General features: G+C 55.6%; 1 protein-coding gene across 1 annotated transcript in view; it reads right to left on the reverse strand.

The window, feature by feature from the left end:
• Positions 1-27,908, reverse strand: part of AGRN (agrin) — a 95,183-nt gene that overhangs the window by 34,029 nt on the left and 33,246 nt on the right. The window contains 1 exon segment of the mRNA XM_074306641.1: positions 16,335-16,382. Within this exon segment, the coding sequence (XP_074162742.1) occupies positions 16,335-16,382 (48 nt within the window).

Consider the following 27,908-nt stretch of genomic DNA (forward strand, 5'->3'; position numbering starts at 1 on the left):
GACTGGGATGGAGAGTGCTCTGTGACGCTCTGCCCCCTGGGAGGCAGAGAACCTGGGGCCTAATTCTGACTCTGCTGCTCCTCCTTGTGTCACACTGGGCCAGCCACTTGACCACTTCCTCCACTATAAAACAATAGCTGACTGGAGTATTAGGGCCAAACTCAGATAGAAACAGCCACCTACGCTGATGCAGAAGCCCACACATTCCCATTATCTCCCTTGTAGTGCATTTGTCTTTATTTTGTTAAACATTTCCCAACGACATTTGCACTTGGTTCTGGCCACACTGGGGAGTCTTGCCAACCTCTGCACTGGAAGGCCCCTGTCCAGTTCCGGATCCACGATCCTTCCTGCTCCCCTTTGCCTCTCGGCATCTCTGGCTTCCTCCAAGACTCAGTCCAAGCAGTAGCTTTTGCAGGCGACCTTCCCAAACTTCCCCAGTTCCCAGGCTACCCCTCTGTATCCCATCTGTTTACATGGTAAGTCTTTCCCCAGTACAATGTAAGCTCCTCAAAGATAAGGGCTCCCTTTGGTATGTCTTTGAACCTCTGGCAATTGATAAGACTTTAATAGTCAAAAGGCATTTATGAAGTGCTTCCTGTATGCTGGGCCGTTGGGATATAAGAAATAGAAAAGCCAGTCTGTTCTCAGGGGAAACACCCTGCAAAGAATGGCATCCTGGCTAAGTGGAGAGAATCAGCAGAGGGAAGGCGATAGGATTAAGGGGGATTGGGAGGGGGACCCCACGATTATGCACCTGCCAGGCTTTAAGGATCTGAAGAAAAAGCCAGCCCCCCAAAAGCTAAAGTTCTGACAGGAAGGGGATATGTACATAGAAGCTACCACAGGATATGTGACATTCAGAGGAGATGGATCTTTGAGGGGAAAGAACAGTACAAAGGTTTGTCAATTGAGATGGTTGTTGATTTGGGGAGAGCAGATAGTTACCTGGGGGAGGAGGGGGAGATCACATGCAAATCTGCAGACACAGCCTCACTCCCTACCTTCCCACCCCCACCCGGGAAGCAAAACCTAATTCCAAGCCTACCACTAGTCCTTAAGTCCTGGCCCAGCCCAATTCCCAGCCTCAGATCAGGGAAAAAACACTCATCTCAGGCTTCCAGAAGAAAAAGGGGAGGCACTGTTACATATCCAGAGACCCCCATCTCTCTGATGTAGGATGGCATACAGGGCTTGAGAAAGAGGGAGAAAAACTGTGTCTTAAGTCCTGGCACAGTTGGCCATGAGCAGACTCCCAATGAGCCATCTGCTTCCCTCTCCTCTCCCCCACCAATGTGCCCCAGGGTCAGAGCCCATTGGGAAAACTTAAGGGAAGAAGCATAAGTGCAAGAAGTGGCCAAGTAGCTGCTGTGGGTAGACTGAGAGGACGCAGGCTGCAGGGACAGAGAGGGTTTGTCCTTTGGACAGGGAAGCTTAGATTCCAGCAGCCCCTAGGACATCTTGCCGTCTTGCCCCTCCCCCATGGTCTTTCTCCATCTGCCAGAAGTCTTTACTCCTGCTTCACCCCTCAATAACCTAAATCATTTGCTGCCCAAAGGGTCATACAGGGAGGCTGGGCTCTGCCTTTGCTGCCTCTACCACACCCATCCCTAAACCTAAAGTGAAGGGACATGGAGAAAAGGGCTTGCTCAAAATTCAAGTGGATTAAAAAGAACAACTAACCTTTATATCTCCTCCCAATCCTTCTCCTTAAGTTCTGGCTCCCTATTGCCTCCAGGAACAAGGATAAAATCCTGTTTGGCTTTCTCTCCCTCTTTCCAGTCTCAACACCTTACTCCCCTCCCATGATCCAGCCTCTGGCCATTCTTCACACACTACATGCCCCTTATGTCTGGAAGGCCTGTCCTCCCTCCTCACTTCCTCCTCCCAGCATCCTTGGATTCCTTCAAGACTGGACCCAAAACTCACTGTTAGGAAAACCCCCTTCATGCTATGTCTTCCTTCTGGGAGAACTGAGGGGGGGGGGGGAGATTTGCCTTTCTTTATACCCTCAAAGCTTAGCACATGGCAAGCATTACATAGTGCCTGGCATACAGTAGGCACTTAATGTTTGCTGCCTGACTGAATATAGCTTTATTCACAATAATCCTGTTAAGTGCTAGAACTATCACCCCTATGTCACAGAGATAGGAAATAAAGAGACATTCAGGGACTCACCCAGGCTTATGCAACAAAAATCTGAGGCGAAGTTTGACTCCACATCTCCCTGACTGCAAGTACAGCCCTTTCCCATACTACCCTATGGGTCCCAGAGCCAGAGATTGAGAAGGTGCTTAAATAAATGCTTGTTGATCGGTTGGTACTGTGCTACACTGGATTGGGACTACACAGGGAGATATATATATATAGAGAGATATAGATATAGATATAAATATAGATATACACACACACATATATACATATATATATATATGAGAGACTTACAGAGAAGCAACAGAATGTCAGAGACCGAAGGGAGTGGTTTATTTTCCACTAATCCCTCCCTTGCCCCGCCCCCCTTAGCCACCCCACCCCAAGTTCAAGCCTGGAGGTTCTTAGTGGGACAAAGAGACAACATTGAGGCTTGGAAGTCAGGACCATGGAGAGCTCAGATATCTGCTCCTGGGTACCAGCTGGGGCCAAACAGAAGCTGACAGGTTGGGCCGGCATCTCAGACACTCCCAGCCCCGCCAGCAGCACCAGGCTGTCAGAACCAGTTCCCTGGGTGGGGGGTGGGGGTGGGGGGCCACTCTCACGCAGGTCGTGAGAAGCGTGTGAAAAGCGTGTGAGGAGAAGGGAAGGAACAGCCAGAAACTGGGGCAGGAGCAGACTGCTGGGTTCCAGCCGCAGCTCCAAAAAACAGGAGGAAAAAAATAGCACCAGCCAAAGTAAGACCAAGCTACGTCTTTTGTCTCCTCCTCCGCCCTCATCCCATGCCCCGTGTCCACCGAAGCAAGCAAAGGGAGGAGGCTGTCTGTGTCACCCCTGGAGTCCTAGTCCAATGACTCTTAATCAGGAAAGAAGAAAGACAGCACAGCTCAGAGAAGGAGGGAGGGAGAGGAAGCTGGAAGAAATAAAGGGAGGGAGGGAGGGAAGAAGAAAGGAAGACAGAGGCAAAAAGAGATGGAGTAAGGCTCATTTCCATCTGCATCAACAACTCCTTTTCAGACACAGTATAAAGAAATATGCTCCTCAGTCTTCCAATCTTTTGAGAGAGACAGAGACAAAGATTGAGAGATAGGGAGAGAGAGGTAGGGGAGAAGAAAAGATAAGGAAGAAGGGAAAGAGAAAAGGTGGGGAAAAAAGAAGGGATTAGGATTTATCTCTATCAATGACTCCTTTTGTGTGGGTAGAGAGAGGGTCTCCCAATGTATAATCATTTTATAGAGGTAGAAGAAAGGAAAGAAGGTCCCTCAGTGCATAATAATTTTACAGAGGAAAAGAGGGAAGGAAAAGGATTCATTTCTATCAATGACTTCTTTTGAGGGGATAGAGGGTCCCCCAATCCATAATCATTTTACAGAGGAAGACGGGGAGGAAGGGAAAGAAAAAAAAGAATCACATTCATTTCTAACAATGATTCCTTTCCAGGGATAGACAGAGGGCCCCCCAATCCATAATCACTTAAGAGAGGGAGTGAGGAAGGGAACAGGATTCATCTCTATCAATGACTCCTTGGGGTGTGGGGTGCAGAGAGGGCTCCCTCCATCCAAGGTCAGGGGATATAGAGAAGAGGCTGAGCTGGTAAGTCAAAGGAGAAGTATGGCTTCATGTATCTGTCATAAGGATGAATGGTGATGGAGGGGAGCAAGAGCTGTCAAGAGCCCTTCATTAAAATGTCATTAAGGCCTAGCAATGGGGCAATGCCTAACTTCCTTCAGGGCTGCACTCCCGTACCGTCTCCCAGCAGGAAGCTTTGTCTGAGCCCCTTAGTTGTCATGCTCTCTTTCCCTCTTCCTCCTAATATAATTTATTACTATTATTACTCAGGGAGGTGGGAGCTACATGGGTAATTTCAATGATGTGGAGAAATCCCCCTGGAGAAACTCTGTCTCTCCATAGGTCAGCACTTGCTCTGCAACATTAGACTCTGAGAGGATTGTCAGGAGGCATTTATGTGACTGACTCATTGGCTACCCAACTGGTATGTCAGAGGAAGGCCTTTCCTTGAAACCGGCTCTTCCTGACCCCAAGGCCGGCTCTCGAGCACTGCCTCCATAGCGATCACTGAAGAGACTGCACTGTATGACAGCGACACTCAAGATCGGGACCACGGGGCCTTATCCCACCACTAATATATGTGCAGTATGACCCTGAGCAAGTCACTTACTCCAGCTTAAACGATAACTCACAGAGCTGCAGATCTCTTTTTGGAAAGTCCCATTAAAAAAAACAAAACAAAAAAAAAAAAAAAAAAAAAAAACAAAGCCTTCCATCTGCATAGCATTCTAAGGTTTCCAGAGCATTTTACAAACAGAACTGCTGGGGATAGGTGCCATTATCAACCCCAATTTACAGACGAAATCAAGACTGGGAGATTAATCCCCAAATCAACGCAGCTAATAAGTATCAGAAGAGAGATTTCAACCCAGAGCTTCAGAATTCTATGCCCACCGTCATGTGGCCCCTGTATTAACTTATCTACTTCCAAATAAAATCCCAGCGGGAAGGTGAGGGAGTAAGGATCTGCGTTTGCTTCTGTTGTCCCTGAGTGCGGCACAATGGCTGGCTCACTAAGCCCTTGGTAATTGCTTACTAACTTGGTTTGGCCGGACCACCAGCAGTGACAGGGTCCCCCCCGAGGCTTTGGTTTGTCAGTCACAGTAAGGACCAGTGGGGCCCTCAGGTTCCAGGCCCTTCAGAGTTAGGCGGAAGGACAGAAGGGAAGAGGGAGAGAATGTCACCCAGTCAGCAGGGGAGCTGAGAGCTGTTCCCTCATTCCAGGGGATGGGGGGTTCGGACCCAAAGAGGAGAGAGCGGGGACAGAATCTGTGTGGATCGGTCACTGGGACCCTGTGCGAAACGGGGCTGGGATCACAACTTCAGTCCTTCCCCTCGGAAAGGGGGGCACAAGACAAGAAGTCCGCGATTGTATCCAACATCCTCTCTCACAGGGGAGGAAAACTCTTACCCAAAATCCCAAAGGTCCAAGTATTAGTCACAAGTCATCATCCAGTCCTTCCTGGAGCTTTTACATGTCCCTTACATTAGCTATCTGCCCCCTTTTCAAACTCCGAGTTGCCTTCAAGGCTGCCATCCCTATTTTTATCAGAGTTACAGATAAAAACAGTAACATCCAGGAGCTAAGGACAGATTCCCAGAACTCTCCTCTCTAATTGTCCAAGTTGAATTCAAGCTGTTAATACTCTTCCTGGGTCAAGGCCATTCAATAGTAGTAAATGCTTCTTTTACGGCTGATAAAAACCCTAAACAACTACCCACTGTTTCCACAAAGAGAGAGTGAGACTCAATATCTGCAGTATAATGCGTCTAAGTCTGGGACATTTTCAAGGGAGGAGTGGAAAGAATGTGAAATTTAGAACCAGAGGTCTGGGTTCAAATGCTGTCTCTGCCTTTACAACCTTCATCGCCTTGGGCCTCAGTCTGCACATCTATAAATTGGGAGGTTTGTAGGAGATTCTCTTCAAGATTCCTTATGGTCCTAGAGTTCTGCATGATAGATAAGTTGAGGAAATTGAACCAGATGCTTCCTGTCCCACAACTCTTTGATTCTGTAGTTGGACTCTGACTCTGAGCCCCATATGAACTAATCTGGGTCAAAAAGGGCGAAAAGGTCCTGGAAGTCACAGAGTCCAACTCCCTCGTCTGACAGACAGGTCTTGCCCAGGTTACACACCTGGGAAGTGTCTGAACCTGCATTTGAATTCAGGCCTTCTGGTTCCAGGCCGCCTGACGCTCTATCCGCTGCACCACCGGCTGTGATAGCAGAACAAAGCCGGGGGAGTGTCTGGGCTAATGGATAATTGGCAGAGGGAGGCAGCTCCTAACTGGGAGTCTCCCGAGCCCGGGTCCAAGCTGCTTCCTCCCAGGAGAGGCTCTGGAGACATCATCACTTAGAGCAGGAGGGAGGGGCCGGCCGGGACCACTCACCCACCTGCTGCTCGGGGTTCCCAGGCGGCCAAGGCCAGGGGAGGGGGGTGCTCCATTAGGGGCCGCAGCTGTTTGGGGCCTTAATAAATGTTTCATTTTCTACAATGATCATGAATAAGTAACGAACAGCGGCCACAACAGCCGTGAGAACTCCAGCCACCGCGGCTGTGACGGCTCCCCGGGGCCCCCCGGGTGATCAGGAGAATGCCCCCAGAAAGGCAGGCTGGAAACAGCGCTGCCCTCCCACCCCCGGCCTTTCAGGCTCTTAATGGGGAGAGGGGGGAGAAAGGAGGGGGAAGCCTACCAGAATTCAGACATGAGCCACTGAGGTTGTCATGGCAACTGGCCAGGTCCTGGATGCAGCTCAGAATCCTCAGCGCCCCCCAACACACACACACACACACACACACACACACACACACACACACACACACCACACTCTCACACGTCTCAAACCGCGTCCTGACCTGGAGGCACGCAGCCACGACCCCTAAGTTCCAACTCCAGCTCGGAAGTTCAGGGAAGAGGGAGGGCCCCAGTGCACTGTTCTCTGAAGTCCTCCCCCCTCTGAGGCTTTGGGGGATTGGACACCGGTCACACCCACATCCTAATGTGACTCGGGGCTCAAAGAACATTGAGCGTGAATGACTACAGGCCCTGGGTCTCATCCCCCGGCAAATCCCTGAGCCTCAGTTCCCTCATTTGTAAAATAAGGGGAGGGGGTCGGACTAGATGGTCCCTAAGGACCATTCCAGTTCTTCAACTAAGTTCCCTTGACTTGGAAACAGCTAGTGCTGTGTGTCTCCAGAACTCAGTTTCTCCAACTATAAAATGGGATATAATCACCTCTTTGTAAGCCTCGAACTGCTTGAGCAACACAAGTATATATCATCACTATCTCCAGCACAGGGCCGGGGGGGAGGGGCGATGATCACATGTCCCCATGTCATTATTTGGGGGCCACCACTATCACGAGAGCTGGGGTCACTATCAGGGACTTGGGTCCTCACTGACTCTCCATATCACTCTTTGGGTTTTCTTGGCAGACATTGGAGAGTTTGTCATTTCCTTCTCCAGCTCATTTTACAAATGAGGAAACTGAGGCAAAGAGGATTAAGACTCCTGGGATGGCAGAGCTGGTGAACATCTGAGGCTGAACTTGAAGTCACCAAGTTGAGTCTTCGAGACCTCGGAGTGGGCAGTCTACTCCCGGCCACCCAGCTGCCCCAGAGGGCCTGCATTCCCATTCTGGCCCATATGGTCACTACCTAAGGGACTAGATGAGCAACCCTCATTTCCTGGGCCTCAGTTTCCCCAGAAATGCAACAAGCAGGTTGAGCTGGATCTCCTCTGAGGTCCCTTCCAGCTCTCTGCGGCGGCGATTCTCTGACCCGTGCCCCAGAGCGACTCCGCGGCCCCCCCCCCCCCGACCCCCCCTTGCCCTGCTTCCCGCTCGCTTCTAGTCTTCCTCAGCGCGCTCCCTCCCTCCATCATTCACGGCGTCTGAAGCCTCCTTCGAGGTGCTGGAGGCGGTGTGGGCTGCTTTTTATAGCCTGGCCGTGAGAGTGTGATATTCCACTCCCCACCTTTTCTCATTATTTTCCTAAAGGAAAGGGTGGGGGAGCGAGACACTGCGGGACTCAGTCACTGTCCAGCACAGGGAGGGGAGGGCAGGGGATGGGGGAGGGGGAGGTGCTGGGCACACCATGCCCGAGCTCCAGCCCTGCAGACAAAGCAGCGGGGAGTGTGTGTGAATGTGAGTGTGTGCGAGCACTGGGACGGAGGGTTTGTATGTCCGTGGACGGCCGGATGCATCATCTGTGTGTGGGGGCATGGGCGTCCGTGTGACTACGAGGGCCCCGCCTGAGTCTGTGGCTCTGTGTGATCCTCCCCACGGGCATCAGCGTGTCTAAGCTACGTCGCGTTTGACCTCATCCCTGTTTCCCTGGGTCTCTGTGCACAAGAATATCCTGGGAATATTTTTGTGCCAGTCCCCGTGTGGCGATCTGTCTCTGTGTGACTCGGACTGGGTGGCAGGGGGTAGAAGGACAGAGATTAGGGGCCTCAGTCAGGCTGTCGTCCCCCCCCGCCTCGGCCTCTGGCCCCAGCTGGAGGGGGAGCACTCTGTCAACTGTGGATCACGGCCTTTCCTTCCAGAAGGGGGGAGCACTGGGATTGGGGTCACAGCCTTTCCTTCCAGAAGGGGGGCACTGGGATTGGGGTCACAGCCCTCTAGAAGGGGGGCACTGATATCAGGCATTCACATTAAGCTCAAATGTATGTCTGGTCTAGGTACGCATGTGATGTGTGCTTGTGTGTACGTCTGCATGGCGCAGTCTGTGTGCATGTGTTTGTGCGGGTACATGAGTGTACACCGTGTGTGCATGTATATGTATGATAACTTCCATGTGTATACATACATGTATACATAGCATTGCACTTTGAGGACACCTATCTCTGATCTCTGACTGGCAGGTAGGTGCTATTTCCCACCAAACAGAGGAGAAACCTAGAGTACGGAATGGCAAAAGCGCTTGTCTAGGCCCATAAGGCTGGGGGTAACCCAGATCTTCTCTCCAAGCCCAGCCCAGCTGGGTCCCACCCAGAAGGCAGCATTCATCACTCCCTTCTCTTAGAAACCAGAAGGGGGGGAGGGGGCAGCCAGGGGGACTTTTCCAGGAGAAGCCTCCGGCCCCTCCCCCCTGGGCCCTTCCCACGATAGGAAAGCCCAGCGGGGCGCTGGGGGACTCCCAGAAGCACCTTCCTATCCTCACCTATGTCACCCCAAGAGAGCCAGGAGAGAGAGAAGGGGAATGGGGAGGGGCACCCAGACCGGCTAGGCTCCCAGAGTCTGAGATCTAGAAGGCCCACTTTAGACTCCTTAGACACAGAGGAAGGCTGCCCACTGGTTGGGACTGAGCAAAGGCAGGGCTTTTTCTTTCCCTGCCGGCTATGTGTGGATAGCACCATGGATTTAGGGATAAAAAGACCCAGATTCAAATGGAAATGGGACACATGACAATGGCCTGCTCACAGCCTCTCCCCAAAGATCTCCCCTCCTCCCTCAGGCCGCGGTTGCTATGGGGACAACCCAGCGGTCAAAAGGGATGTAAGTAGGAATGGCATAAAGGGAGAATGCCTCCCCAGCTCAAGAAGCTCCAATGGCTCCCTATTACTTAGCTTACCCCTTAAAACCCTTCACAGTCTACCTGACTCCAGCCTCCCTTTCCAGGCTGATTTACATTATCCACCCCCGCCCATATCCCCTCCATCTCAGCCAAACCCTGTCAGCTGGCCAGCTCCACTTCCCTCTGCCGTTCCCCACACCAGGTCGGGCTCACCCCCTGGAAGCCCAGCCGTCCTTATCTCACATATATTTAGCCATTTACATGTTCCAGTAAAACTCAAAAAACATTTACAAAGCCGCTGCTATGTGTCAGGCCACGGCCCGTGCTGGGGAAGTAAAGGCAGAAATGAGACAGCCTCCGGCTTCCCCTCAAAGAGCTTACTCTTTCCTAGGAGGAAGGACGTCTACACAGAAAACAAAAGGAAGACATGTCTGAAGGGGAAGTTCCGGCAAGTTGCCAGATTGGAGATGAAATCCGGATGGGCTGCCCGGAGGAGAGAGCATGTGAGCCGAGCTCAGAAGGAAGCCAAGCCCGAGGTGAGAAAGCCCTCTATGAGAGGCATTACAGACCAGAGTTTCATAGTTGAGCACAAGGGTCACAAAATTGGGATTTATCATGAGTAGATGTTTGATTTGTATACGTACTATAGGTACTGTAGGCGCAGGGTCACATAAAACTTTCTCAGGTGGAAAGGAATCATGGGTGCAAGGAGTTTAAGAGGCCCTGCTAAGCCACAGAGGGCAGGGGCCAAATGTGTCCGGGGCCGGTTTGGAAGGAACAGGAGAGAGGGGGGGGGCAAGCTACAAGGGGCTTTAACTCTAAACAGCAAACTCTGTATTGGATCCAAGGGGTCATAGGTCATTTACCAAGGAAGGGGTAACACAGTCAGAAGTGTGCGTCAGGAATAACATTGGGGGCAGCTAGTTGGTGCAGTAGATAGAGCACCAGTCCTGAAATCAGGGGACCTGAGTTCAAATCTGACCTTTCTTGGCAATTGAGGTCAAGGATAATGAGCCTAACAGAAGGTCATGGGATCTGGCAATCAAGAGATCACGGGGCATTCGGGAAAGGTCGGTTCTGGGTGGTAGATGAAGTCAGTGACTGGGGGGCTGAGAAGAGACAGGAAGGGGAGTGATGAGTGCAGAGCGCCTTTCCTAGGTGTCCGGCTGGGAAAAGGAGGAGAAATAGAGAGGGGGCGAGGGAAAGATGGCAGGCTCACGGGAAAGTTTGTAAGGGGCAAAGAATAGAGGGAAGGAGCAAGGGCACAGAAAACTTGAGGAGATGCTCAAAGGAGCAACTCCCAGAAGGATCAGAAGGAAGGAGAGCAAGGATTCATGGACCTGGGGGTAGGCAGGAGGGTTGGGGAACTTCCATGTCAAACATAAGCCCCCAAAGCCTGTCTGCTCCTCAGGGCCAAACCCAGCCTTTCATACCCAGTCGGCACTTAATACATGCTTGTTGGATCGGATTGGATTGGGCAGAGTCACTTAGTTCAATCAAGACTTCATGCCCGAGGGCAAAGCTGGTACTAGTGATGGGCCTTTGGGGAATAATCAGAGAAACTCGGTTTCTTGATCCTTCCAGAGCGAACCACCCACACAAGCCCCGTGGGACCCAAGAAGCTGATAGAGTGCAGGGAGCAGGACCAGAAGGAAGCGTGGTATCACTGGATCCTAGGTCTAGAACAAAAGGAACCTCCGAGCTAGTTGGACCTCAGCCACCCAGACCAAGCCCGCCACTTCACAGACAGGAAACAGGCCGGGAAGTTAAGTGACGTACGTGCCCATGATCACCCAGGCCCGGGATTTCAGTGCAGGCTCTGACTCCAAATCCAGAGTCGCCAAGTCTCAGAGTCACTCCCCCAAAGCAGGCCAGTGAACAAGTCCCAGAAGCCTCTTGGAACAGGAGGCCCCCAGAGCAGCTTCCTCTGTGGGGAAGGGCCACAAACTCCACACTCATGTTTCAGCCGCAATCCTGCACTTTACAGATCAGCCACAGGGCCAAAGTCATAAAAACCAAGGTTGGAATCAGAATTCGGGCCCTCTGACCTCCAAGGCTCTCTCTCACAACCTCCCCCAAACTCTTCTTGGTGGCAACTCCCCAGGGGCAGGGTCTGTGCCCCACTTCCACCCTGGCCTTCTCAACAGAGTGGCAAAGCCCAGGCCCAAGTGGGGAGACCCCCCCAGGTGGGGGGCAGCAATAGAAAGTGCTTTGTCGGGTACCCCCCGAAGGCAACGCAGTTTTGTTGTTATATTCCACTCGTGAGCCCAGCTAGGGTTTTCTTAGCTAGAGAGGTCAGCCATTTCCTTCTCCGGCTCATCTGACAGATCAGGAAACTGAGGCAAACCCCAGCGTCGTACAATTAGGGAGCGTCTGGAGCCAGATTTGAACTCAAGAAGTGAGGTCTTCCTGAATCCCGGCCCAGAACTCTGAGCTGTCCCAGGGAAAGAAAGCATGCCCGTGGGAAGCCAGAGAAGCACAGGAGGATGTGGATGAACCGATGCAGACTGAAGAGGGAAGGAAACAATGTACACACAGACGGCAACAATGTCAGTGGGAGAAGGAGAACCGCAACAAAGTGGAAAAAGGAGCTGTAACCTAACCAGGAGCCCTGGGCCTGGGGAGGGAGGCCGGCCTGACCACACGGCCGCCCTGGTCTTTGCAGAGGGGGACCCAGAGGCCGGGGTTCAGGAGGAAAGGAGGGGAGGGTTCATCCCTCCCCCTCCCACTTCTCTGTCACACAGGATGACTGCCTGAGAGGAGGTGGGAAGAATATATTGGGAAATGAAGGTGATGTCGGGACAAAGGAGATATCAATAATTTTTTAGAAGACTGACAGGTTTAAAAGGAGAGAGGGAGGGAGGCAGTTCGAGGAGGGGAGGAGAAGAAAGAAAAAGAGGTTGGGGGAGGGAGCCCCCACCCACACCCTTGTCTATCAAAACTCCTCTCCAGGAACCCGCCGTTCTTCCAGGGACCCGGTCCCTGCTCCTCGGAGACAGAGGGGGCGCAGGTTGGGAAGCTCCAAGGGTGGGCACTTGGCTCAGCCCCCTCCGCCCTCTGTCCCATGCTCCTGAAGCGAGGCAGAGACTGCAGTGGTGGCTCGGGCCCTGGCTGCCTCGGAGCATCTCCCGTGACCCCACTGGCTCGCCAGGGGAGGATTTTCCTCTCACAATAGCACCTGCCAAGCCCCCAGTCCCTCTGACTCAGTAGGCAGTGACTGAGGTGGGGGGGCCACAGGAGCAGCATTAAGAACCTGAAAACTTAGCGTGAAGGTCTTTGTGTCCGTGGGGGTGGGGAAGAGCAGAGATGGGGGCTGACAGAGGAAGAAGAGGGCCTCCCAAAGGAGGGGCCTTCCTGAAAGAGAGCTGCAGAGTGAGGAAGGACAGGCTCAGCTCGGGGAGATGGGGATGTCACAGGGAAGCGGAGAGAGGCTCAGGAAGGGAAAACGGGGGCTCGGAAGGGAGATGTGGGGGCTTCTGAGGGAGGGACGAGGCTGATCGGGGACGAATGAGGGCTCAATGAATGGTGATCGGGGGTTAGAGAGGAGGGAACTAATTCATTCATTGGACAGCGTTTAGGCGCTTTCTCAGGCCAGTGATGTATCCATGGGAACTCTCTGTACAGTGGCGAGGAGGGGACTGCCAGCAGTCTGTATCTGGGGGAGGCAGGATTACAGTCCAGTGTCCCAGCGAGGAGCCTCCCACCCGCCAGCCTCCCACCCGAGGCTCCCGGGGCCTCGGGAATGATCAGATCAGAGCCCTGGTCTAACCTTCCCTCCCCCTCCCCATGTTCCTATCTATAGGTCACTCGGTCTGTGGAAACTACCCGGGCTAATTAAGTTAAGATCATTAATTAAGCAGTCAGTGGAGTCCCAGCTCTGTCCTCCAGAGCTGAGGAAGGGTGGGCGGAAGGATCAAGAAAGGGTCATGGGGGAAGACCTGAAACCGGCTTCAAAGACAGCCCAGAGGCCAGGGCCGGGGGGCCCGACAGCAGCCGCAGGGCCCAGACCGCGCCGCCGCAGGGGAGGCCCCCCGGGATCACATACAACACAGCTGTGCTCACATGTGACGTGCCCAGAAGAGCTACAACAGACAGTGAGTCAGCCACATGGCTCACCCGAGAGGATTGGGGGGAGCCTGAGTTCAGACCCCCAGACTCCCAAAGGTCCTTGCTATCTCTGTGGGTCTTCCAGAGGCCCCAGCCCCCAATGTAGGAAAAGGGGAGACTCCCGCAGAGCCCGGCGTTCCCAGCTCGGCTCGGAGCCCCCTCCTCCAGGAAGCCGGGACGAGCTTTCTGGGCAATAGCCAGCTTTCCTGGGCAGCTCCAGCACTTGCGCTCATGGCAGCCCTTAATGATATACTGTCTTCTCGCCTGTCACTGGGATGCTCCCTGTGGACGCATCCTGCTTCCCCAGACAGGCTTCCCGTTCCCCTGGGGCAGGGCCTCTGAATTCTTCTCCTTCCCCCCCTGAAGTCAGGCCTGGCCCATCTTTCATTCAGGCCTGCTGGGGCAGTGTGGGGCAGTGGTAAGGGCACCGAATTTAGAGTCACAGGAGCCTGAGTGTGAACAGTGCTAAATAGCAAGGGCTCACGTTTACAGAATACACAAGGTTCGAAAAGCACTCAAAGTATTATCTGCTTTGGTCTTCCCATCAGCCCTGAAAAAGATGTCCTACTATTATCCCCATTTTACAGATGGGGAAACTGAGGCAGGTTACTAGTAAATATTGGAGTCTGGATTTGAATTCAGAACTCCCTGACTCTAAATCCAGGATCACCTAGCTCTGGCCAGTTTCTATATGACCCCCCAAGCAAATCATTTAACTGCTCTGGGCCTATTTCTTTAATCAATCAAAAAGCATTTATTAAGATCCTACTAAGGGCCATTGAGCAGGTAGACAGAGAGCTAGGCTCTCATATTTCTGAGTTTGAATCTGGCTTCAGACACTTCCTAGCTGGGTGACCCAGGGCACTTAGCCCTGCTTGCCTCAGTTTCCCCATCTGCAGAACAAGCTGGAGAAGGAAAGGGGTAACCGCTCCAGTGTCTCTGCCAAAAAAACCCCAAACAGGTCATGACTGAAGTGACTCAACAATAACTATGGGTCACACATCTCACTAGGCCTGAGGGTCTAAATACAGACACGGAAAACAATCCCTACTTGCTTATTGGAGGAGACGAGGAATATAAAATGTTTCCTCACCTATCTCCAAGAGAGCTTCCAGCTCCAAATCTATGATCTCATGCTCCCTAGGTCACTTCACCTTTAGGAGCCTCAGTTTCTCCATCTGTAAAATGGAAAGGTTGGACTAGAACTCTAAGGTCAGAGGCCAAGCTGAGAGTTTCAGGGAGCTGAGAGAGCAGCTGGTACCAAACTCTCTCCCATGATTTTTAACAGTGAAAGAACCAGAAATGTCAACTCACTTGCCCAAGACACACACACACAATGAGTGAGAGGGGATTTGAACCCAAGGCCTCTAAGTCCTGTGCTTTCCCCATTACGCTAATCCTATAATTTTCCTCCTCCAATTTTATTAAACCTGGCAGACAAGCCCCATTCCATTGTGGGAAAGGTCTCCCCAATTCCCCTGTGGGCAGGGCAGAGAACCGGGAGCAGAGGTCAGGGCCTGGGCGGGGCTGAAGACGGGAACAAGGGCCTCGGGGCTGCAGAGACCTGAACATCTGTCTCCTCAACAGCTGGGAGCCTCCCTCCCCATCAGCCTAAAAGGTCTCCATTCTTCCCTGACTCACATTAGCTCAATTACAGTCAGGAAAGCTGGAGGGACAATGGCCCCACTCACCCAGATGAATTTTGGGGAGGGGAGAGAGGAAGAGACAGAGCAGAGGAGTCTGGGATACTGCCTCGGGCCCATGTGGTTCCTCCCTCAAAGGAGACAGGACTGGGGTCCCAGAGCCCAGCCTGGCAGGGCAGAATGGCAGATTATGGGCAGGGAGGGAAGCCCCCCATCCCTCGGTCCCCACAGAGTTTCTGCTCTATAAGTTTGCAGTAAGAGGAAGCGGCTCTTGGGTTCGCTTCTGGACCTGCAGCAGCAGGAATGCTAATTAACGAGGTTAGTGCTAATTAATGAGGCTCAGAAACATGGGGAGGGAGGGGCAGTCAGCCTCCAGAATCCCTGCACCCAGAAGGCCCGGCTGAGGCCTTCACCAGCAGGATGCCTGGGCCAGGATTTGACAAGAGGGGACCCCCGAGCTTCTGTCCCCCCGAAATGGGTTCAAGCCCTTGGTCACAGTCGCTACTGACCTGGCCTCCCTACATGTGGGATAATAAGTCCATTGGACTATTCGTGGAAGGACCTCCTGGCTAGCCAGGTCCCCACACACACACATCCCCCAGAGGGAATTCAGACATTCACGTCTGTCTGGTATTGCCCCAGCATCCCCTCCCCTCTGGCTTCAGTCACTCAATTAGCAAGCATTTATTAAACACCTACTACATTCCAGGCCAACGCTGAGTTGGCTTGTCCTCCCTGGACCCCTCAGGGCCGCCTGGGAAGACCTCAGCAGGTGCCCCTCCAGAGCCCTCCACTCTAGGTCGTAACCCCTAGACTAGGCCCTCTGACCTCACACCATTGGACAGCCCATCCCTAAAGCCTCTCTTCCTTGCCCAGCAAAGAGAAGCTTCTCTACTGAACAAGACTTCGAAGGCACCCCAAAGATGGGAAAGACTCTGGTCACCATAAAGAAGTAGGCTGTACACACACACACACACACACACACACACACACACACACACACACACACACACACACACAGTGGTTACTGGCTTGGGGAGACATGGCTGACTGGGTAAGAACCAGTCTCCTGGGAGAAGGGGGTGCTATGTGGCTGACCTCGGAGCACCGTCACCCAGCCCGATCACAATTACTGGGGCCTGACCCCTCGGCGCAACCATCTGCCCCACCTCTGAAGACACTGACCCCCACCTGTGACCCTCCTGCCGCCGATCCCCGAACGACGGAGACTCCCCAAGCTGCTGACTCCCCACCTTGGGCTCACCCACAAGGCCACTGACTGGAGGCTGACCCCTGGACACGGCTGCCCAGGAATGACCCCAGAGGGCTCTGGCCCCACACTCACCATCTGGAGGCGTCGGGGGCGGCTGAGTGAAATGATTCCCAGGTTTGTCTGAAAAGAGAGAAAGGATACAGGTGTTAGATAGGGGTAGAATCCACCGCTTCCTGACCCCAGCAGCCATTATTCTGGGCTCCTCACCATCAGCTCGACCCTCCAACTCCCTCCCCCTCCCGGACACTTGGATGGCCTCAGACTCTTGTCCCAAACCCCACCAAAAGGAAGCCCGCCCCCCCCACAGAGAGCGAGACTGAGGGGCCCCCGCCACAGCAGACGGCTCTGGGAAACAGCCGCCCTCCCTGCACAGAGAAGGCCAGAGGAGAGCCCAGAGAGAGGGAGCTGGGGAAGGGGAGGGAAGGCTGGGACCAGGAGAGCCAATTCCCGCCCTCCGGCCAGTGACCACAGAACTAAGCTTGCTATGAAGAAGGCTGGAAAAGTGGCGGGGGCCCATCAGCCTGGAGCTCGAGGAAAAGCTCCCCATCCCAGGAACCTGGGGGAGGTGGGTTAGAGGAAGCTCCCTGCTTCTGGCCCCATATGAAGACCCCTGGCTTCCTTTCCCCACCCGGGAGCAGAGAGAAAGATGAGGGAAGCTGTGGACCCTCCCCCCCATGTGCATGATGGTACATCCCCTTCCCCCCCCCCAGGAGCCTCCTGGGTGTCCCAGGCCAGTCCCTTCACCCCAAAGGCTGGAGAGCAGCCCCCCAGGAGGTCTGGGGTCCATCCTGGAAAAGGCCCGCCCACGCACAGAGCTACGAAGGACGACCCCCTCGCTATCACAGGCGGGCTGTAAGGACCCAGGGTCCACAGCCAGGAGGGACAGATCAGGGCTGCCCCCCCCCCACGTTGCGGGCTGGCCGCCTGGGACGCCCACATCCAAAGCTAGGCGGCCCGCTCTGATCCCCTGCCAATTTCTTGCGCCATCTCCCCTCCCTCTGGAAGCGGGGCGCAGGTCAAAGGGCGCGGGCGGGGGACGGGCCGTGGGACCCCCGGAGGGGCCCGAGACACGTACAGTTGTTGAGGAAGAGGAGAACCGCGAAGCCCAGCGTGGAGGTGGCCAGGAGGATGAGGCAGATGTTACAGGGGATCATGAAGTAGCGCACGACCAGGGAGACCTTGTGCTGATACAGCTGGTCCCGATCCAGGGCCGAGGACATCGCGGGGTACTGGCAGGCGGTCATGGCCCTGGCCCTGGGCCCCGCCACGGCAGCCACGCCCCCTCGGGGCCCCCGGAGGGGTCACGCCCAAAGCCCGAGCCGCCCCGCGCTGGAGAGGGGGGACGCGGCTCCCCCCATGGCGAAATTCCCAAGAAGTTGCTCGCAGTCCGGACGGGAGGAGAGGGGAAGGGAAAGAGCAGGGCCGGGGAGGGGCGGGATCAAAAATCCCCCATCACCTCACTGGGAGAGTCAAAGGAGCCGGGGCGGGGGCGCAGGGAAGGGTCGGCTGCAGGCTTCCGTCCCTCCGCTTCTCCTCCGAGGGAGAGCCCGAAGGCAGCGCGCCCCCGCTGCTCCCAACTTGGAGCCCCCAGTCCTCCCCCCGGCTTAGTTATAATCCCAGAGGTGGGGGAGGGGGAAGCCTTCCCAAAGCCCAAGTCTGGCCCAGCGCTCCGGGCCGGGGGCGGGAGGGTCACCTCTGCCCTCTAGAGCCGCAGCGGCCGCGGCCGGACATCCCCCGCGCTCCGCGGGCTCTCCCGGGGCCCCCTGCCGGCCCTCACAGCAGCTCCCCGAGGCTCCGGCTCGGCGGCAAGCCCACCTGGGGCCTCTCCCCGCCCCATCGCCTGCCCCGCCCAGGCTGGGGCCGCCGGCTGCTCCTCCCCTGGGGGCCGGCCCCCCTCCTCATGCTGCCGGGACCCCGATGGAGTCCTCGCGCCGGTCCCGCCCAGCCTTCGCTCGGGGACGGAGGGGGTCTCCGGAGCGGCGCCCCTTCCTCCTCACGGGCCGGGCTCCCTCCGGCCCCGCTCCGATGGCAGGTCCCGGCTCCCTCCCCGCGGACGGCGGCTCCGGGAAGCTGGCGCGGGACGGAGGAGACGGTGCTGCAAGAGGCCGGCCCGCAGCCGCGCGCACAAGCAGGAAGAAGCGGGGACGGAGCGCGGACGGGAGGAGGGTCCAGGCTTCAGCGGAGACGGCGGCACAGCCCGGCTCCCGCCTGCCTCCCGCCCGGAGCTCCCAGCCTCCTCCGGGCCAGCCTCAGTGCCGGGGGCGGCGGCGAGAGTGAGCCGGAGCGGCGGCGGAGGGAGCGGCGAGGAGGAGCGGGGGCCCCCGCGAGGCCGGCCGGCAGCGGGGAGGGGGAGCGGAGGAACAAAGGAAGGTGTCTCCGGGGAGCCTCCCGCCGTCCTGGGGGAGCCCTCAGCCCCGAGAGCAGGCGAGCACCGAGGAGCGAGCGGCAGAGGGAGGGCAGGGCGGGAGCGACACGGAGCGGGCGGGAGCACACAAAAGGAGCGGGAGCGCTGGGGGGGTGGGGACAAGCCCGGGATTGGGCTGGGGGGGCCAGGTGGGAGCAGGGACGGGGCAGGGAGGGGCCCGGCGCAGAGGCGGCAGGGGAAGGGCGGGGGAGGGAAGAAGGCGCCGTATCTACATGAGGGGGTGGGGCGGCAGCCCCTCACGCCCCCACTCTCCCGAGGTCTGCGGGCACCAGAATATGGGGACGTCCCTCGTTTTGCGTGTGTCCGTGGGGCCGGCTGTCAGGGCGTGTCTGTGACAAGACCCCTGTTTGTCAGTGTTGGGTACGTGTGTCTGGGGGTGTGAGTGTGAGCCTACATGTGTCCACACGCGTGGGAACCAGTGTCAGAGCGGGCCGGGTTCTCGGCGCTACGGACATGTCACCAGCTTTGTCTGGGCGAAGCCCGAGGGTGCCCCCGTGTGCCCGGGCTGGAAGGCACCAGCCATCCCACCCACCGTCACTGTGCTCGGCTGTGTCCCTGGGGGGGGGGGGTGTTCTGGACGTCAGGGCCCCATCAGGGCCCCTGCGTGTCAGGGGAGCTGCCTAGAGAGTGGGCAAGCCCTGGCAGGGAGGAGAGCGGCGGGCACCTGTCAGAGACACGCAGCCGTGGCTGTGCCAGAGTCTCTGGGCTTCTGAGCCAGGCAGTGTCAGAGAGGTCAATGAGCAGTGGGGGCGGGGGTGTGGCAGGGTCATCAGCGGAACCGTAACTGCCTCTGGCCGCCCCCACACGGGGGTACCCCGGGCAGCAGCAGGGCTAGGACTTCTGGGAATGTCAGTGGGCTGGGAAGTTTGTGTGAGAGAACCAGGGCTGAGTGTGTCAGGCTGAGGGTCTGTGTGGGAGTTTACCAGTGGAGGTAATTGTCCCATTGAGTGTTTATTGTGTGTCAGTGGGGATGAGTGTGTAAAGCTGAAAGTCTATGTATGAGTGGCAGAGGCTGAGTGTGTTAGTGGGGAGGAGTGTGTCAGGCTGAGGATTTATGTGCACATTTATCAGTGGGGCTGATTATGTCCCATTGAGTATTTATCGTGCATCAGTGGGGATGAGTGTATCAGGGGGCTGAGTGGGTTGGGTTGAAGGTCTATGTAAGTGTGTCAGTGGGGCTGAGAGTGTGTGTGTCAGTGGGGCTGAGGGTCCATGTGTCTGGGTGTCTTGTGTGTGTGTCGGTGGGGCTGAGGGTCCATGTGTCTGTGTGTGTGTCAGTGGGGCTGAGGGTCCATGTGTCTGTGTGTGTGTCAGTGGGGCTGAGGGTCCATGTGTCTGTGTGTGTGTCAGTGGGGCTGAGGGTCCATGTGTCCGTGTGTCTGTGTGTGTGTCAGTGGGGCTGAGGGTCCTTGTGTCTGTGTGTCTGTGTGTGTGTCAGTGGGGCTGAGGGTCCATGTATGTGAAGTGTCTGTGTGTCTGTGTGTGTGTCAGTGGGGCTGAGGGTCCATGTGTCTGTGTGTGTGTCAGTGGGGCTGAGGGTCCATGTGTCTGTGTGTGTGTCAGTGGGGCTGAGGGTCCATGTGTCTGTGTGTGTGTCAGTGGGGCTGAGCGTCCGTGTGTGTGAAGTGTCTGTGTGTCTGTGTGTGTGTCGGTGGGACTGAGCGTCTCGCTGTGACTCCATCAGTGGGCACAGGTCAGGGCCCCCGAGTGTAACGTCAGTCTGGGTCTGCGCCTCGCCACCTCCGGGGGGTCGCTGCCTTTGTGGCGGGTGTGTGGCCACAGTTGGGGGCGGTCGGGGGCTCTGGGTGTCCCGGTGCGAGACTGTCCCCCATCAGGCCGTCTGAGTGTGTGGACATGAGCGTGTCTGTCGGGGTATCAAGTTCTGGGGTGGGAGAGGAGAGTTCAGGACCCCTGGAGTCTGGGGTGTGATGGGGGAAAGGGCTGGGGAGATCAGCCAGCAAGTCCTGGGCAGGACCCCGGAAGCCTTTCCTGAACCCCGGGTCTCTGCCCCTTCCATTTCCAGCTCCGCCAGACCCAACAGGAACCCGAAGTCAAAGAGGCTCTCTCCCAAAGCTGCACTAGGACAACATGTAAATAAGCAGTATGCAAATGAACAATATGCAAATGAGCATACCAGCTCCCAGAGGCTGCCTCAAGACCAGTCTTCCCCCTCTTGGCCACCTCTGCAAAGGGAAGGGAGAGGGGCTTCCCCCCCCAGACTGGTGACATCATACTGTGTCTTGCCCCCACTGTATCTGGCTGTGGGGGGGGGGGTGAGGAAGGGTCCTAGCCAGTCTTTGCTGCCCCCCCTCCAAGAGGCTATTTTGGTAGTTTGGAGGGAGTGAGTCACTGTAGCCGTGGGAGAGAGGGCCAGCAGTCGGGTTGGGGAGGGGTCTTCTCAGGAAAGCCCCTTCCTTTCTCTGAGACTCAGTTTATCTCTCTGTAAAACAAAGGGGGGGAAGGGATGAAATGTCCACAGGGCTCCTCCAGGCTCTGATTCTATGAAGACTGAAAAGTCCCCTGGCCCGGGGAGGGGGCAAAGCCAGCCCCCCTCCACCCAGGGCACAGTCGGTGCCATCCCCGCCCTTCTCCCCGTTTCCCGGCTCCCTCCTTCCCTCAGCTTTTCTTGCAGGGAAGCAGTGCCGCCTAGTGGCCGCCGAGAGAGCAGCATGGTGCTTCCAGCTTCAGATGCCCCCTCCCCCCAAGCCGGGACAGGGGGAGCATGGCCTGGCTGGCAGAGTGGTCCTGGGGTGACCAACGGGGGGTTGCTCCAATATTTCCTTACCACCTCCCTCTCTCCCAGACCCAGAACTCTGGAAAGCCTCTAAAAGTCGAACCCTGAGTCCTGGGGCCCCAGCTCCCCTCTCAGATTCTGCCCTTGGTAACAGGGAGGTGCTCTCACCCCATGGGAGGGAGCCCTCGGGACTTCGTGGGGATCCGGCCAGGGGAGGGGCGCTCCCTGCCCTCACCCTCACCTACCCGACCCCCCCCCAGCCCCCAGCCCCCCCCAGAAGCAATTCGAGCCAGACCCAGGACTGCCAGAACTCTCAGCAGAATTCCCCGGGGGAGGGAGGAGCAGAGTTCTGGGGAGCTCAGGTTACGCCGCCCTGGCCGCCCGATGCCCAGCTCCACCTGTTGGGCTCCGGCCCTGCCTGGACGATCCTTGTGCCAGGGGAGGCAGCATGACCCTTGAGTCCACAGGCAGGAGGCTTGGGTTCAAATTCTGCCAGGGGAGCCTCAAGCATCCTTTCCCCATCTACACAAAGAATTAATTCAGTCTAAAAATGGGGTGGCTAACTCCCATCCTGCCCGTCTCCCAGGGATATTGTTCCAAGGAGTTAATTTAAATTTTTTTGTTTTTATTTTATTTTATTTTTCAAGGAGTTAATTTATTCTGAGGGGTTTTGTTGTGAACTGAGCCCAGTGGCTGGGGAAATGGTGGACTCCATGTAACTCCCAGGATCACAACTGGAGAGCTGGCCAGGGACCTGAGAGGGCACGGAGAGGTCATCTAGGACCCCAGGCCAGGGAAGGCTAGAGAACTGGGCTATGGTTACATAGATTTAGTAGGAAAAAGTCCAGATTTGAACCCAGAGCAATCTTTCCCCCACTTCTCCCCAAATCCAGATTAAATGGGGAAGGGGAATGTCTAGAGAGGCAGCAGGGCCCTCCAGGAGAGCAATAAGTCTAGCATTTGCCCGTCAAGGCCACATTTACTGAGCATCCCTTGCGGGCCCGGTCCTAGTTCTTCAATCCCTAAAGATCTGCGTGATAAGGAGGAAAGGTTCTAGATTTGGAATGGAAATCTCAAATCCTCACTGACAGCTTCCAACTCTGTGACTCTGGACAAATTATTTGACTTCTCTCTAAGCCTCAGTTTCCCCATCTGTAAAATGGGAATAAAGACAGTATCATGGAAAGGGGAATTCTGTGGGGGAGCTAATCCCTGTCCTGAAGCTTAGGGAAGGATCTTTAGAGAATGAAAGCTGGGAATGGTAAGAAGGGATAAAAGAAAGCAGAGGTGGCTTCTACTACTACTACTGATGATAATAATAATAGTAATAATAATAACAATATCTAGCGTGTATCTAGTGCCTACTGGGTGAAGGAACTGTGCTAAGCACTTTACAAGTATTGTCGCATTTGGTCCTCGCAATAACTGACTTAGATTGTCCCCATTTGACAGATGTTAAGTGACTGGACTAGGATCACACAGTTACTACGTGTTTCAGGCTGGATTTGAACTCAGCTTTTCTGAACTCCAAAATCTATTGACTGTAGCACTCAGCTGCCATTGGTGTATTCAATCCGGAGGAGCATCAGGAGATAAAAATGGAGAGACTGGCTGGGGAATATTGAAATGGCCTTGAATGCCAGGCCAAAGAGTTTGGGCAGAATGGCAGAGGGGTAGGTACTTGAGAGGAACACGATGGTAGGATGGGTTGATCCAGGTTGAGAAGAGAGGGAGAAAGACAAGGCAATAATTCAAAACCCAGAAGCATCCAGAGAGGATGGGGAAATTATAGCCTGTGAGATTTAATCCAATTCCTTCATTTTTACAAATGAGGAAACTGAGGGTCACAATGCAAGGAAGTGGATGAGGAGAGATTCAAACTCAGATCTCCATAGTGATGAGGGCCACAGGGGCTGTCACAGTGCACAGAGTGCTGGCCTGGAGTTAGGAATACTCATCTTCCCAAGCTTCAGAGACTCGACTGAGCAAGTCACTTCACCCCATCTGCCTCAGTTTCCTCTTCTGTAAAATGAGCTGAAGAAAATTCCTGCCAAGAAAATCCCCAAAAGGGTCATGGAGACCAAGACCCGACTGAATGATCAAACAATTGCTGGACTGTCTGCTAATTGCCTCTTATGGAGGAGGGGGCTTCCCTCCCCAAATCCAAGGGCAAGGTGAAGAGATGGTCCCTGACAAGCAGAATTACAAACTTTGGGAGCTAGTCTTAAAAACAAAGGCCAAAGGGGCCCCTCAAATAGAGGACATCCTGTCTGGGAGGGACAAGAGGACACAGAATATTGGGGGGATCCCAGATCCCAGAAAAGAGATTCAGAGCTAGAGAAGCTTCAGATTCTAAATGCTGAATCTTAGGGGCAAGGGAAGGAAAATCATTTATTAAGCACGTATGTCCCAGGCAGTGTGGAATTATAAATATCTTCTTGTTTCCTTCTCAAGACAACCCTGGAGAAGGGGTGCTCCTATTCTCTTCATTTTACAATTGAGAAAACTGAGGCAGATAGAGATTAAGTGAATTGCCCAGCTTCACACAGATGGGAACCATCACAGAACGTCAGGGGCAAGAAAGCATCTTTAAACTCAGAACATAGAAGATCAGAACAAGGAGGAATCAGAACAGAAAAGGCACTTTAGAATAGAGAATGTTAGAGCTGGAAAGACCCCGAGGACAAAAAAATGCCAGAATAGGATATGGAAGGTTAGTACGTGGAGGGTACTTAGAATACGGAATGTGAGAGAGCGAAGAGGAACCTAGAACATAAAATATAGAATGTGAAAGCTGGAAAGACCCTTAGAACATGGACTGGAAGAGCTGGGAGGGATCTAGAAGATAAAATCAAGAATTTGAGAGCTAACGGGCCTAGAAAATGGAATATGAGCAATCTAGAATGGAAAATGGAAAATGTAAGAGCTAGGAAGGGACTTAAGTATTGGGGTTCAAATGAGATACCAAAAATGTTGGGATTCCAGACTGGTGTCACAAGGTGTCTCCAAAGAATTTCAGGCTCGGGCCCATCTCCAAGTCAAAGGGCAAAGTTTATCATAATTTAAACGCTGATTAAAGCAGGCTAAGTTCCAAAAAAATATGCAAAAAACCAGAAGTGAGAAGATAAGTAAGAAAAAGTTGAGACCAAGTGCTTCATGGCACTGATATGCTCCTTTTAATGGCCCAGAGGTGGTACAGAGGAGTGGTCTGGTATGCTCCTCTTTATTGTTTCAGAAACTCTTATCACTGACCTAGAGATTGTTATCTGACAGCTGGCCAGATTTGTGGGAACCACAGCACTTTCAAGGCCGGGGGGGGGGGTGAGGGGGGAGTGGGGCTTCTGGTTATTGCAACATCTCCCCCAGAAGTTAGAAGAAATGCAGATTTAACTATATAACTCCCAAGGCCAGGGGGCCTTCGGGTTACTGCTATATCTCTCCCATCATGAAATCATGGAAAGTGACAGCCAGAAGCAACCTAGACATAAAATAGAGATGGTAAGAATTAGGAAGGGTCTTAAAATGGAATAAGAGAGCTTAGAATGTAAAATAGAGATGGGAAGAGCTGGGAAGGGCCTTGGAACATGGAATACAGGAGCTGGGAAGAGCTTAGAACATAAAAGAGACTGTAAGAGCTAGGAAGGTCCTTGGAACATGGAACAGGAGAGCTGGGAAGAGCTTAGAATGTAAAATAGAGACGGGAAGAGCTAGGAAGAACCTTGGAACATGGAATACAGGAGCTGGGAAGAGCTTAGAATGTAAAATAGAAACTGTAAGAGCTAGGAAGGGCCTTGGAACATGGAACAGGAGAGCTGGGAGGGTCCTTAGAACACAGTGTGTCAGACCCTGGACAGAGAACATGAGCTATCCAAGCTGAGAGATTGAGAAGGGCTCTGGAGAGCATTGAACCCAAGCCCCTCATTTGATGGTCACACAATTGGGAAATGGCTGGCTCAAAGTCTCAGCGCGGGGACAGGGTGTGGACTTGGCCCCCCCGCCCCCCGCAGTGTGAAGTCCATGACAGCATCCTGGGCCAGACCATCCACTTCCACGCAGCTCCAGCGGGGTCCCCCATGGAGTCACCTGGTGGGGGGCTGGGGGAGGCCCCCAGAACCTGCCTCTGGAAACTGCCCAAGCCGGCGGTTACATATTTGGGGAAGGGAGGGACCCAGAGAGCTCAGCCTTCCCACCCTTCCCACCCCAGGGCTGGAGTCCCAGCTGAGAACGAAGAAACAAAGGGGGCATTGAGGCTGCAAAAACAGCAGCACCCCTCCCTTTTCCCCCCAGCCCAGAAGGAAGTTGGTGGGGAGCTCCAAAAGTCCTGCTCTTTGGAGACTCAGGACGGACTTGGCTGCGGCCCCTCTCTGCAGCCCCCCCTGCAGCCCCCTCCTCTGCCTCAGGTAGCAGCCCATCCCTCAGGGCCTCCTGGGTCACAGGCTTCCCCATTCCCTCCCACGGGACGGCTCCTCTGCTCGTGTGGACACAAAACGCGCACATGTACAAACATAGGACCGTTACTCAGGGTGGGACGTGGGGGAGGGGAAGGGACAGGCAAACCTAGGGAGGACCCCCCCACCTCTGCCCATAGGCAGTGCCCATGGCAACCAGCCCTGCCCTTTCTCATGCAGATAGCCCTGCCCCCCTCGGGACAATAAGGGCTCAGCTCCCCCTGAAAGGGATGGGGGCCCCTGGGGGAGGAGTCTGGCTTCCCTTCTGAACAGCCCAGTGGGGGGGAGGCAGAAGGACCTCAAACGCTGACACCCCTTCCCCCTCCCTCCCCTTCCCAGCTGGGTTCAGCTCCAGGCCTCTGCTGGGGACTGCAGATATCCCTAGAGATGCAGACAGGCCAGCCTAGGAAGCCCAATGGTGGGCACCGATGCTCGGGTGCCCAGTGCCCTGGACCAGTCCTCTATGTCAGTTTCCTGATCTGTACCATGGGGAGGAAGGGTTGGACTGCCTCCGAGGTCCCCTCCAGCTTCAGATGGCTTATTCTGTTTTGCCAGGCCCAGGGTGGGCAGCCAGCCAGCCCCAGCCCCAGGCTGAGGCCAAAGGTCAGTCCGGCCGGCTGGGACCTTCTCCCATAAGTAGGGTCCTATAGGGAGGCTGAAAGGGTCCCCACTACTCAGAGGAGAAACGAGCACCTGCTGAAGGACCGGAAGGGGGAAGGACGCCCCTCACCCAGGGCACCGGACCCCAACCATCGTTCCACACTGCCCGCCTGCAGAACGGATGCCCGGTCCTCTGGAGAGCCCCCCACAGAGGGAAGGGGTGCAGCAGCAGCCTTCTACCTCATCTAACGCCAGTGGCTGGGTGTTTGGAGGAATAGGAGAGGGGGGATCCTGGGTAATGGCCCTTTGGAGGGGAGAGGGGGATGTTCCCCAGACTCCACCCCACCCCACCCCCGCCCGGCCCTTGGAGCCGGGATCATTTGTGATTCTGTCAGTGCCAGGGGCCCTTTGATAGCACTGGGGATTGACAGGGCCCATTTGAAAGCTGGGGAAACTGAGGCCCAGTGGGGAGTTGGAAATGGCCCAACAATTCTCCTGCCAGACAGACAGTCTAGTCACTGAAGTGAAAGACCCCCAGCTGACAGGTGGGGCCCCCGCCGAAGCCCCCAAGCGACAGCAGTGCCCCCTCCCACGGCCCGGCCCTGCCCCGCCCCTCCCCGCGCCTGTCTCTGTCTCCCCCTCCCTGGGGCCCCTTGGGCTCAGCTCCCAGGAGCCTGGGGACAAGACAATGGATGGTTCATGGGGAGGACAGCTCCTCTGGGCCTGGGCCAGGTCTGGGCACCGAAAAGAAAGGGGACGTTTGTGACCGCGCAGCCCCCCCAGGATAATGTGTCTCAGGCTGGAGCCCCCCCCAATGGGGACTCGGTCAGACACCTCCACTCAGAGGTGAGCGGCGCCGGGCACACAGAGCGCGGCCGTACAGGCGGGCGCCCAAGGGCTCGGGCTCCGGTGTGTACGGGCCGGCTGCGGGCGCCCAAGGGCTCGGGCTCCAGGCGCCCAAGGGCTCGGGCTCCGGAGTGTACGGGCCAGCTGCGGGCGCCCAAGGGCTCGGGCTCCGGAGTGTACGGGCCGGCTGCGGGCGCCCAAGGGCTCGGGCTCCAGGCGCCCAAGGGCTCGGGCTCCGGTGTGTACGGGCCGGCTGCGGGCGCCCAAGGGGCTCGGGCTCCAGGCGCCCAAGGGCTCGGGCTCCGGAGTGTACGGGCCGGCTGCGGGCACCCAAGGGCTCGGGCTCCAGGCGCCCAAGGGCTCGGGCTCCAGGCGCCCAAGGGCTCGGGCTCCAGGCGCCCAAGGGCTCGGGCTCCAGGCGCCCAAGGGCTCGGGCTCCGGAGTGTACGGGCCGGCTGCGGGCACCCAAGGGCTCGGGCTCCGGTGTGTACGGGCCGGCTGCGGGCACCCAAGGGCTCGGGCTCCAGGCGCCCAAGGGCTCGGGCTCCGGTGTGTACGGGCCGGCTGCGAGCACCCAAGGGCTCAGGCTCTGG

The sequence above is a fragment of the Sminthopsis crassicaudata genome, chromosome 3, assembly GCF_048593235.1.
Source record: "Sminthopsis crassicaudata isolate SCR6 chromosome 3, ASM4859323v1, whole genome shotgun sequence".
NCBI lineage: Eukaryota > Metazoa > Chordata > Mammalia > Dasyuromorphia > Dasyuridae > Sminthopsis > Sminthopsis crassicaudata.